This window comes from Grampus griseus (genome assembly GCF_964374135.1).
Source record: "Grampus griseus genome assembly, chromosome: 16".
Classification (NCBI taxonomy): Eukaryota; Metazoa; Chordata; class Mammalia; order Artiodactyla; family Delphinidae; genus Grampus; species Grampus griseus.
Genome location: NC_139010.1, coordinates 6,932,490 through 6,944,946, shown reverse-complemented (window position 1 = coordinate 6,944,946; position 12,457 = coordinate 6,932,490). Strand labels below are relative to the sequence as shown.

General features: G+C 45.6%; 1 protein-coding gene across 2 annotated transcripts in view; it reads left to right on the top strand.

Moving 5' to 3' along the window:
* Positions 1 to 3,438: 3,438 nt before the first annotated feature.
* PCNX2 (pecanex 2) overlaps positions 3,439 to 12,457 on the top strand; it is a gene marked incomplete at its 5' end in the record, with an annotated part of 272,510 nt that continues 263,491 nt past the window's right edge. For both annotated transcript variants that reach the window (XM_082673815.1, XM_082673816.1), the window contains one exon: positions 3,439 to 3,591. In XM_082673815.1, coding sequence (XP_082529941.1) covers positions 3,439 to 3,591 — 153 coding nt within the window. The remainder of the gene's footprint in view (positions 3,592 to 12,457) is intronic.

The following is a 12,457-nucleotide window of genomic DNA, read 5'->3' as shown; positions in this document are numbered from 1 at the left end:
TCTTCAGGGACACTCATTTGTATATAAGGTAAAAAAATTGTTTTAGATAAATAAAGGCCACAGTGGCCTTCAGAAGACATGCATAAACTAATCAGGTGAAAGAAGAAGTGTCCTTTCGGAGGCAAGCTTTCCAGAGTATTGAATTCCCCCTCGTTTAAAGTCTTTTCTTGCTTTGCTGTGTCAGCCACGGGCTCTATTTTACTGCTTCGGATGCAGCGCTCTGGTGCCACCTAGTGCTACAAATGAGTAAAGGCCACTCTGCTTTTTTTCTTCACTTTTTTCAACAATAACAACAATAATAATAACTGGTGTTTTCTACTTCAAACTTGACTGTTTGAGTTATAATATGCAGTTAAAAGAACCAAAAATGTGTTTTACATTATATGCTTACTCTTAGGCAGAATGAGGCATATTTGGGAAAATCTCAAATGATCTTGGAGTGAAGGGTTAGCATTCTATTCATTAGGAATTTTTCCTAAATGCAGTCTTCTTGTCCTTATTTCCATCTTCTTCATGCCTACTGACTGAGGATGAGCCTATCTTTCCTCTGCTCTCTCCAAATTCTTTATGGATGCTCCATGAAAGCCCTGCATCATTATAAATAATCTCTGCTTCACCTCCGACTCCTACACGAAGGACCTACCCTACGCCTGCACTCCTCTGTACTCCTTCTCCACGTGTGTCCTCCACGTCCTGACGTTATCCTCTCTACTGTATAATTCTACCTCCATTAGAAATACCTTACTTTAGGACTTCCCTGGTGGCGCAGTGGTTAAGAATCCACCTGCCAATGCAGGAGACACAGGTTCGAGCCCTGGTCCAGGAAGATCCCACATGCCGTAGAGCAACTAAGCCCATTCGCCACAACTACTGAGCCTGCACTCTAGAGCCTGTGAGCCACAACTACTGAGCCCACACACCACAACTACTGAAGCCCATGTGCCTGGAGCCTGTGCTCCACAGCAAGAGAAGCCACCGCATATGAGAAGCCCGCGCACTGCAACGAAGAGAAGCCCCCGCTCATCGCAACTAGAGAGAGCCCACACGCAGCAACAAAGACCCAACGCAGCCAAAAATAAATAAATTAATTAAAAAAAAAGAAATACCTTACTTTATATTTCTGACCTCTTTAAAAAAAAGCTTTACAGGTTTATGACTTTCAAGGTAATATAAAAAGTTTCAATAATAAAACATAATCCATCCAAAAGAAGCCAAGAAAGAGATGAAGAAAGAGGCAGCCCCTCCTGATTGGTAGGTGGCAGGTTTAAGAAGCAAGAGAACTTACATACGAGGCTTGTCTTGGGTGGCCGCAAGACAGGTAGATCTCCACGCCTGCCCGCCAGAAACTTAAAGAGTTTATATAGAGGCCTTAATGGGGTTCAGTCAGGTATACAGTCCGTATGGTCTCAACCACACATTACTCTCTCAAGGCTGCATCCTTGAAGTGGCTCCTAGCATAGGGATGGTGGGCAGGACGTACCTTCCAGCAGTATGCCTTCCATATGGGCATCTCCAGGAGGAGACATATATTCAATTCCATTGTAGCATACAGCACATTTAATTGCAAGTCTTTGTTGATTTGCCTGTCTCCCCTAGTAGTCTGTGAACTCCTTCATGGTAGGGACTATATATTTTTTATATTCGCTTTCTCTCCTTCAACAAAATGCCCGGCACACAGAAGGTGCTCAATAAATATTCCGATGAATCAGGCATGAATAAAGGATGAATAATCAGAATGAATAAAGGCACTCCTTCAGTGCAAGAATGGACCTATTTCTTCTGGACCCAAGCACATGAGAGTAATCCTTTAATGTGGGTCTTTTCTGTGGAGTTGATCGATCGATTGATTGATTCATTAAACATGTATAGAGTGCCTGGTAGGTTTCAAGCGATGAGTCCATATAAAACAAGCATCCTCTGTACCTTTGAGAAAATGATTCTTTCAGTACAGAAAGCAGTGTTATTATATTTTGGTTAGTCATTCCTACAGATGAATGCTGAGTGATTAAAGAGCGGTTAAAGCTGAAGGCTTACACACCAGTGTGACATTGGACTTCCACGTCCCAGACCTGCTCCTCAGGATGGCCCTCCCCTCGTTTCATTTCCGCATAAGGAGGCGTATGCCTTTACTGGGCCTGCCTAAGGTGGCCAAGAGCAAAAGCTGCTGCAGACCAGAGCGTGGCCGGGGCATATACAGGTGCACATATCAGGTGAGGTAAGCATGATGCAGAAAAGACATGTTTGGGGATCAGAGCGTCTTTCTCATCCTCCTTCTTCCCCAAAGGCCCTAACTCACACAAGCCTAACGCTGCTCACACGTAAGGAAGTCGTGTTCCCTTTTATCTCCACGCGTCCCAAAGCCTGCTCGCTGCAACTTGAAGCTCATTTACTTTAGGTTATCAGTGACTAATAATGAGAGCTTCCTCTCCTCATTCTAAGAAAGCAAGTTCCTCTTTATTTCTTCCCTGTCGAAAACCTGCTTTCAGAAGAGAATCTGAAATTTCTCTACTATAAAAGCTTAAACATTATTAGTTCAGTGATACCTTCTAGTGGGTCTTCCTATCTAAACAGTATACCCGATTGATGCCTGGGATTATGTTCTCGGAAATATATAAAAAGGCAGGTAGCCTAACTGAAGCTCCTGAAATTATTCCCCAAAGGTGGTTATTTTCGTTATCTGCCAGGGTGGACAACAGCAAGGGAGGAGGAGAAAAGGTCAGGGAGGAAAAGAGATCAGGGTCAAGGGTGCAGGTAGAGCTTAGCTAGTAGAACGTCTGGGGTGAGTGGTCAGTTAAGGAGAATGAAGCTGGGCAGGCAGTGCTCAGGGCAAGAAATTACATTGAGGAATGTGTGACAGGAGCTGGAGTTACATAACTATTTTGGTGCAGGCTGCAAAAAAAGGAAAAGGCAAAGGACCATGTCCTGGTTTGTCTCTTCTGCACGAGAACATCTTTGATTTTTAAGCTTTCCACGCTCCCTTATAGGAAGATGAGGTGAAGAGGTAGAGGGGAGCTGCCAGAGGTAAGAGAAGAGGCTGGAGGGCCTCAAAAATTCTTCTCACCCTCGCGCCCCCCTCGCCGCCCTCCCCCAAGGAAGGCCGACGGAGTGACTCTAGGCGGGCCCTGGGAGGAGCCTCTGGAGCATCCTCCCAGCAGCCGCCTCTGAGCACCCTGGGAAAATCCTTCCTCCCTCGGACATGGCGCCCACCTGCCCGGCGGCAGCAGCCGGCTCCGGCGCCGCGGTTCGCGGGTGCGGGCAGAAGAGCAGTTGGAACTTCGGTCGTGGGGCGGAAGGAGCTGGAGGGGGCGGCGGCGGCGACGGCGGCGGCGGCGGCGTCCGTGACGCCGCGCGAGGGCCCGCGTGTTAAAGCTGAGAGCGTCCGGGCGGCGGACGGCTGGCAGCGGGCCGCGCGGCGCGCGCCGGCCCCGGGGCGCAGGCATGGCGTCCCGGGTGCTGCTGCTGCTTCGGCAGGGCGTGTGGGCCGCGCTCACCGGGGGCTGGTACCACGACCCGGACCAGAGCAAGTTCACTAACAGCTGCCACCTCTACCTGTGGCTGTTCTTGCTGCTGCTGCCCCTGGCCCTGCACCTGGTGAGTGGCGGCGTTCAAGCCCTGGGGAAACCTCCGAGTCGGCCTCGGGATGGAAAGGATTGGCAGTGATTCCCTAAGAGGCGGTATGGGGAAGGTCTTCAGGAATTTGGGACAGAGAAAGTAAAGGGAAAGGAGAAGGGGCTCTCCGGCAGGAAAAAGAAGTAGGAAGGACTTTGGGGGCTCTGGGACTCATTAAGAATTGATGCCAGCTGTTCCGATGAGTCAGACTCTGCGTGTTGCTGTGGAAGGTTGAACCTGTTTTGTCTGTGAACAGTCCCAGGCCTCTCAGCTGGGTACCTTGTGGTAATGTTTGGTAGAAGCTGCTGTGCATGATAGCCAAAAGGCAAAAATGAAATGTTAAAAGCAAACCTGTTTCCGTTGCTGATCTTTTACCCCCTTTCCTCCTTTCTTTTCTTTTCTTTTTTTTTTTTTGTGGTACGCGGGCCTCTCACAGCTGTGGCCCCTCCCGCTGCGGAGCACAGGCTCCGGACGCGGAGGCTCAGCGGCCATGGCTCACGGGCCCAACCGCTCCGCGGCATGTGGGATCTTCCCGGACCGGGGCACGAACCCGCGTCCCCTGCATCAGCAGGCGGACTCCCAACCACTTCGCCACCAGGGAAGCCCCCCCCCCTTTCCTCCTTTCTTGTTTTGCTTTGGGAAGGCAGGTTCTATGATTAGTTGCTCAATTTGCAATTTCCACATCACTGTGTAAAGAAATCTGTAGAAAAATGTAATGATGGATAAATCTAATGTAATTTACTTGACCCTTTAGGGAGGTTACACAGTTGAGTGCTTGCTGAGTAACTACACAGATGACCTTCTTAGGTAAACAAACCTTATTGAAACAATGTTTAACCTTATTTGAAAAGCTCTACAAGCAGGGTGTTCCATGTCATATTGAATGTTAAGAATCTAATTTTGATATGTCTGTTGAAGGTCTTTATTCCTAAAACATCATTTGATCATGTTCTCCACGGCAAAAATCTTCAGTGAGTTTGCATAGCTGACAGAGTCCCAGTTTGACATTAGAAGTTGTCTGTGATTTGGCTTCCGTTCATTGTTTTTCTGGTGGTTTAGTCACAGGATCAGAATTCTGGCTCTGAAGTCAGGCTGCCTACGTGAAATTTTGGGTTCACCTCTTACCAGTTCTCTGACCTTGGGCAAGTTACTTTTACCTTATCTGATTTTTTAAATTTTCTTACCTGTGAAATGAGAAAAACACTAGGACCAGCTGTGAAGTGTTGTTTTAGGGATTAAATAAGCACCTAAAGCTATCCATCTTTCTGGCTTGACCTGGGATTGGACTCAGACCTGGTGTAAATTTCCGTTTTGCTACTTATGAGCTGTTTGACCTGATAGTTGACCTATCTAAATCTTCGTTTTGTCATCCTTAAAATAGATGTGATAATGACCGTTTCATGGGAAAAATAAGTAAATTCCATGTAAAAAGCACTTCATACAGCGGCTAATCCATGGAGACCCTTTAATAAATGGTTTCTTTTTAATAAATGTAAGTTTCCTCTTCTTCTGTGACCTTGTTCATCCTGTTTCCTTAGCCTATAGGGCCCAGTTGTTTTCTCTTTGTCTAGAGGGGCAGCACAGCAGAGAGGCACAAGCTTGGGTTCAGTCCTGGTTCTTCTGCTTACTGGTTGTGTGAGCTCAAGCAAGCTTGAGATTTCTGGCCTGTAAAGCAGGGCTAAGAGTACCTGCCTTATAGGGTGCCTAGGAGGATTGAATGAATGAATGGAGAACTGAATGAATTAATGAACCGTTGATTGAATGAATGCATGAAAGTACTTCTCAGTACTGACTTTATTTTTTCCCCATCATTCACTTGCCAAAATCGAAAGCCCACTGGAAAGGCCATCTCTGTCTAGGCTTCCCTGATCCCACTTATCTAGAATTAATCTCTCTTCTCTCTTGCCCTAACACCATTCTGTATTTCATGTCAGTACTGTGGCACATTTTGAATTCTGTACTTCGTTGTTGGAACATGTATTTACCTCTGCTCCTGGGTCGTGAGCTTTTTTGAGTTTTTGAGGACATGGTTTTTGATTTTGTTGATTCATCTTGGTCTTCCTTGTTGTACCTAGCAAAGTGCCCTGCATTTGCCTCGCAATGATCTCACACATAATAAACGGGTAGAAATAAAATCAACCTGCCTCTCTTTCTCTTCCAACCAGCATTAGGTTGTCTACCTCACAACATATTTTGAGTATTTCCCGATAATGATCTAATCCCACTCCTTAGCAACAACCTGAGTAACATTTAATGTATATCCCTGCAGATGTTTTTTTATGAGTACGGGCTCATTTTTACATAACTCCTTTTAAGATCGGATGTAGGCATATGCTCGGAACCCTTAATTTCTGCCTAATTATGATTCACTGAGTCGCTTGATTTCTACTTTATATTTGTAAATAGGAAATTGTCCTTAGTTAAGGTCCTCTTTAATGATATTTCAAAATAATTTTTGGCTAAATCTCAAGAGTTTAGAAAGCAAAAAGCTGACACCTTAAATACTTTAATTCTTACATCAAACCAGTTATACTAAAATTTCTATATTTTTATGCCAGTGTGCTTTTAACGATTACAGAGTCATTTTATGTGAATGCATTTATTACACGGCTGCTTTTTAATATATAGCCTATCTTATTGGAAAAAATGCAGGTAGTCCTTTTCTTGCTCTGGTCTTCCGGTCTCTGAAAATAACTTTAGAAATAAAAGACCCTTCTTCCCCAAGGCAGGGTTCTGTTCTCTGGGTTTTGATGCCTAAATATATTTTTCTGCACTTCAGTGCTGCCTGTGATTTTTAACATCTTTCTCAGTTTGTTCCACTTATGAGAACTTGGTCCAAAAAGATCTCTGGCTGCTTGCTGAAGCTCTGTTATTTAAGGGGCCCTGAACTTTTCTGGGTTTTGCACAATTCGATTAAACATGTTTAGTCAAGACAGTTCCACTGCAGGGAGAATCCACCCTTTTACTTAATGGGGACCTTGAAATGTAAATTAAAATTTTATTATTAATTACTGAGGCAAACTGATCTCTAAGCCCCAGCATTTACTCAGGTCTGTTTGGAAAATAAGTTATTTATTAGCATTTATAAGCTATGTGTTTTTGAGAAATGCTCAAAAGTACGTACCTAAAAACATTAGGTCTATTTAGATAATTTGGAAAGAGTTTTACTTTGTTTTATTATCAGCCTACTTAAAAAAAATTTTATTTATTTACTTGGTTGCACTGGGTCTTAGTTGCAGCAGGCAGGCTGCTTAGTTGTGGCAGGCGGGCTCCTTAGTTGTGGCTCACTGGCTTCATAGTTGTGGCATGTGAACTCTTAGTTGCAGCATGCATGTGGGATCTAGTTCCCGGACCAGGGATCGAACCTGGGCCCCCTGCATTGGGAGCGCAGAGTCTTAACCACTGTGCCACCAGGGGGGAAGTCCTATATCAGCCTACTTTTAATTTGGACCAACTGAAAGATGCGTTTGTCATTAGAGATGTTTAACCTTTCATTTATTACACATGTTCATGTACTTATTATTTTGAGATAACCAACAGAGATTCATGTAGAGCTTTAGGACAGGCATGATTCTGACCCTTAAGAAGTTCTGACAGCACCAGGCTAGTGTCAAAAGATGTCCCTGCTCTACTACCTATCAATTGTGTGATCTTGTGCAAGTCTCTTCACTTCTCCGGGCCTCAGTTTTCTCATCTGCAAAATGGGGATAGCGAGTTTCGCTTTATAGATTTAAGCAACTGAGATCCAGAGGGAGTGGGTTGCTTGCTCAAGGCCATCTAAGTAAGAGTAGTGATATTCAGAATTTTAGCTGAGATCCTGTCATCTCCAAGTCTGTGGCCTTGTCAGAGCACTGCGCTGCTGACCTGCTGTGCACGAGGGCATCTGAACTCCCTGAAACAGTGACCCCTCATCAAGGGAAGTTCTGATCATACTGGTGGTAGTAAGGTCAATCTGAGTAGTGGAAAAAATGAGGTGGAGCCTTCACATTCAAGGCCCCGTGTGGGGCAACGTTATCTATGATTTTCACACAGAAAACCTGTCCTTTATTTTACGGCTGTAGCTTTTTGCTTCCTCTGATTTTCTTGTCTGTTAGCCAGACTTGCTGTGTTTCCAGTTCTGCTTCTTAATTTAGCCTTGGAGACTCTTTTGATAAGAACCACATCCTTTCTAATTGCTATAATTATAATAAAATGGGATTATCTGTCATGGGGCCGCGTAGCACCAGATAGATACACAGTGGGTGCTCTGCACGCACTAGCTGTCATTGTCACACCTAGTCGGTGACTTTGTCACGGTCTGTGGCCACTCACCATTTGGGTACCTAACTATTTTTCTTTAGGTCTTGTATGTCTTTGGCCACCCTTTTTTTCACTCCTGCTTCTAACATAGAAGATGAGTTTATGTGAATTATGGAAAGGTGGTCTGTCCAAAAAGACACCCTTTCCTGGCTCAGGACCTGGGGACTAGAGTTCAGCCACCATTTGACCCTGTCAGCTGGAGGCCCGTGTGCAGGATGCAACCTGCACAACCTGACACAGCAGGCCTGGCTGGTCCGTTTGATTGTTGTTGCTTTGTTGGACTGCTTGGTACATTGCTGGTCCCCAAAGCGTATCTCTCACCCTGGTCAATCCTAGCATTCATATTCAGCTTCTTCCTAAGACAGGCTTTTTCTGCTGGTGAATCACGTGGTCTGTACTTTGTCTCCTTTGATTCCTAGAAGCTTATTGTCTGGTCCTTCTACTTGTGGGGACCTTAGTTATTCTCACATTGAGATGCACGATGCTCCCCACTTTCCCATAATCCACTTGAATGTCTGAATTTCCTTCCTCCTTCCCTCATCTGTCTGACACAGAGTGGGTTCGCAGTGCAAGGGCTGCAGCTTAGGGATGCTTGAAGGCATTCTTCCCCGGGCCGTGGGCTTCCAGACTCGGGCTGAATGCCATCCCATGCGGTTGTCTTAAATTTTTCCTGCTGCAGTTGGTTGTTTGGACTGTGTGTACGAAGGGCTTGGCTCCGTGGGGACTTTGCTTTCCTGGCGGAGGCACTTGTACTAGGGATGTCCCCCTCCCTAGGGCATCCTAGGGCAGTCGTCTTCAGTCTTCTCAATATGGCCTTTCTTGAGTGATGTCGCCACCTTCCTGCAAAATTCCTTCTGCCTCTCCTCATCTTCTGCCATTTAGACACATGGTTGTCTGCCAGCCAGTTGTGTTTTGTGTCTGTGACAAAAGAACGGGTACCTGCCTTGTTCGAGGATGTCGGCCTCCCCAGCACTCTCCAAAAAGAGTACCCTGTCCCCCTTTCCTTTCCGTTCTAGTATTGCAAGTTCATGACTCATTTTCTGGTGGTTAAATTTATGTCTCTGACCTCACTGGCTCTTCCCTTAATTTCTCCCAGTGAGTGACTAGTTTTATTTTGATGCGGCTGTCCTTAGATATACTGTTATTTTTCCAATCGTAATGTCTAATGCTTTATTTAATAGGCTTGGTGTGATTTATGTATTTACTTAAATTTTTTTAAAAAACGGAAATATAGTTGTTTCATGTTTTGGCTGTTGTGAACAGTGCTGCTGTGAACATAGGGGTGCCTGTGTCTTTTTGAATTATAGTTTTGTCTGGGTATATTCCCAGGAGTGGGATTGCTGGATGGTGGGATTTATTTTATATGGAAGGTGATACTTATCAGGTGATTATTGTTTTCTGATTTTAAGCATTTGGTCTCTCAGATGATTCCTTTTACGAGCCACCCAACTTTATTCCCATTTTATCTACTCTAAATCTCTTTTCTACGTCCCATGAAAGTAAAAACTGGACTAGCTCTTAATGGTATTCAGATTTTTTTCCTTTTCTTCTGATGGACTTTCCCCTTTAACATCATCATCATTATTATTATTACAGGTAATAATAACAGCCAACACTCACTGAGCACAGATAGACTGGCACTGTTAAAAGAGCTTGGCATAGGGGCTTCCCTGGTGGCGCAGTGGTTGAGAGTCCGCCTGCCGATGCAGGGGACGCGGGTTCGTGCCCCGGTCCGGGAAGATCCCACATGCCGCGGAGCGGCTGGGCCCGTGAGCCATGGCCGCTGAGCCTGTGCATCCGGAGCCTGTGCTTCACAACAGGAGAGGCCACAACAGTGAGAGGCCTGCGTACCGCAAAAAAAAAAAAGAAAAAAAAGAGCTTATCATGAACTAAAACATATCTTCCTCACAGTAACCCAGAGAGGCACTGTCATTATTCCCATTTTATAGTTGATGAAACTGGCGTGGAGAGGTTGGGTAAGAAGCTGCAGGATCCATGGCTAGCCGTGACCTAACCAGAATTAGAGGCCAGGCAGTTGGAGCTGGTACCCCTTGGCCATTCCATATTGAATACAGGTAATTTCACAACAGGACCATCTATTTTTTGCACATGGGCTTGAGGAGATCCAGAAACTGAACAGGTGCAAAGAAGTATGTAGGAAAAGTTAACTTTCCTCTCACACTTGTCTCTAGTACCTCATTCAAGAGGCAACCACCACACACAGTCTCTTGTGTGTTCTTCCAGTGACATTTTATACACATGTGAATGGAAGTGTGATGTGGGGCTGCCAGGTTTAATCCCAAAGCAGCCTTCTTTGTCATCCACTGTCCCATTCAATTTGCTCTGTAGAGGAGTTCTTTCTCTACTCTTAGATAAAAAGGTGCAAGCCCCAGGACTTCAGGTCACAGGTAATACAAAGTCTTCTAAGTTGCTTTAAGTAACAAAGCACAGACTTGCTGGGGATTTCAGAATGTCTGTTTCCATATGGTGATCCAAGCAGGAAGGGGTATGAGGATGGCAAGGTCTTTTTTCACTCTTTTCCCTCACACACTGGCTAATGTTCTGATGCCTTTGGCATAGAAGAACAGGAAGGTGCTCTGTTGACAGGCACGGTGGTAAGCTGGCTCCCGGCCCTTGAAGCGTGGCTCACGGTCCCAGCTGACTCACTCTGGCGAGGTCCTTCCACGTGTCCTGCAGAGACCCAGTTCTCTTTTCCAGGGCTCTCCCGCCCACAGTTTCTTGGAGGAGGGCTGCTGCCTCTTTATCCCGCCTGGTTGCTTATTCTTTTCATAGTTCCTTGGCATGTGGTGGTCCACCCCAGCTTTCCTCTGATCCAGCGAACTCCTGGGTCCATGCAAACACTCACATATCCTGTGCCCAAACAGACTCTGGGAGAGCAGGTCAACCCCAACATAGCAACTTCTCCTTCAACCCTCCATCCGAGCAGCTAGCCAGCCAGTCTCTTATCTTTTAGCTCTTCTGGGAAGAACCAGACATCAGACTCCCTGCCCAAATTGTCGGGGACCCATAGTAAGTCTTTGAGTGGCCCCACTGACGCCTTCCTCTCGACTATGGGGGAGAGAGACACAGGGCTCACTGAACGCCATGGTCCCCTCCAACAGTTTTCACAGGTCCTCTCATTCTGGACTCTATTACATCCTCGCTTTTGGTGAGGGATTTTAGGGTCATCGCACTCATTGTCATAACCCGTGTAGAAGTTTCTGGATGTGGTTTGTCCCGGAAGTCGCACTGAAATCTAATATCTATCCCACATGGGCTCTTTGGTCAAAACTTTCGGTTGACTATTTTGTTGTATACGTATGCAACCACGTATCTGTACGTATCCTTGTTTTTTCCACTTTACCTTTTCTACTTTTTCTTGGAGAGCATTACATAAAGGTTTTCTTCATTATTTATTTATTTTTTTAAAAAAATTATTTATTTATTTATTTATTTTTGGCTGTGTTGGGTCTTCGTTTCTGTGCGAGGGCTTTCTCTAGTTGCGGCGAGCGGGGGCCCCTCTTCATCGTGGTGCGCGGGCCTCTCTTGTTGCGGAGCACAGGCTCCAGACGCGCAGGCTCAGTCGTTGTGGCGCACGGGCCTAGTTGCTCCGCGGCATGTGGAATCTTCCCAGACCAGGGCTCGAACCCGTGTCCCCTGCATCGGCAGGCAGATGCTCAACCACTGCGCCACCAGGGAAGCCCCTTCTTCGTTATTTTTAAGGTCAGCATGGTATTCCACTGTGTGAGTAAAGGGTGATTTATTTGACCCGTCCCCTTGAAGAATATTTACGTTTTTCAGATGATTTTAAACCTAATGCTAATATTTGGCTATTTGAATTGTTTCATTCAGTATTTGAACACTTATATATCAGTCAGGATATGCTGATTTGTGCTGATATAACAAATAGCCTCAAAATCTCCTTGGTTTCACCAAGTTTATTTTTTTTGTATTCATATTATGTGTCCAACATGGTTAGAGGGGAAGGGGAGCATGGTTAGCAGGGGATCCTGCTCCTCACAGGCATGTAGGTATCTAGGCTGATAGGACCCCCAGTTTGGGTAGTTAGGGGCTCTGCTCCCCACCATCCTCACCCCATTACCCTGACCATTGCCAGTCACCACGGTGGATGGAGAGAGAGGGTGAAGAGCATGGACTAGCTCTTGAAGCTCCCACCTGGAAACGGCAGATACCTCTTGCACTCAGACATCTTTGTTGGGCCAAGTTGCATGGTCACATCTACCCAAGGGAAGGGGGAAGTACAGTCCTACTGTGTGTCCAGGGAAGAACTGGACCTATTCGTTGGACAACACTTATGTCTACAACAACAGACTGAGTGCCAGGTGTTTGGCTGGATGTTGGGAAAACAACAGGCAAAAGATAGATTGGTATCTCTCCTTATTAAGTTAACAGGTAAAGGTAAACAGGCGTGAATAACACAATGATTACTGTTATTACAAGGGAAGTACAAGGTGCTATACAGTAAAGACCTTATCCTGGCTTTGGTGTTTAGGAAGGCTTAACAAAGGAAATAACTTCTAATCTGGAA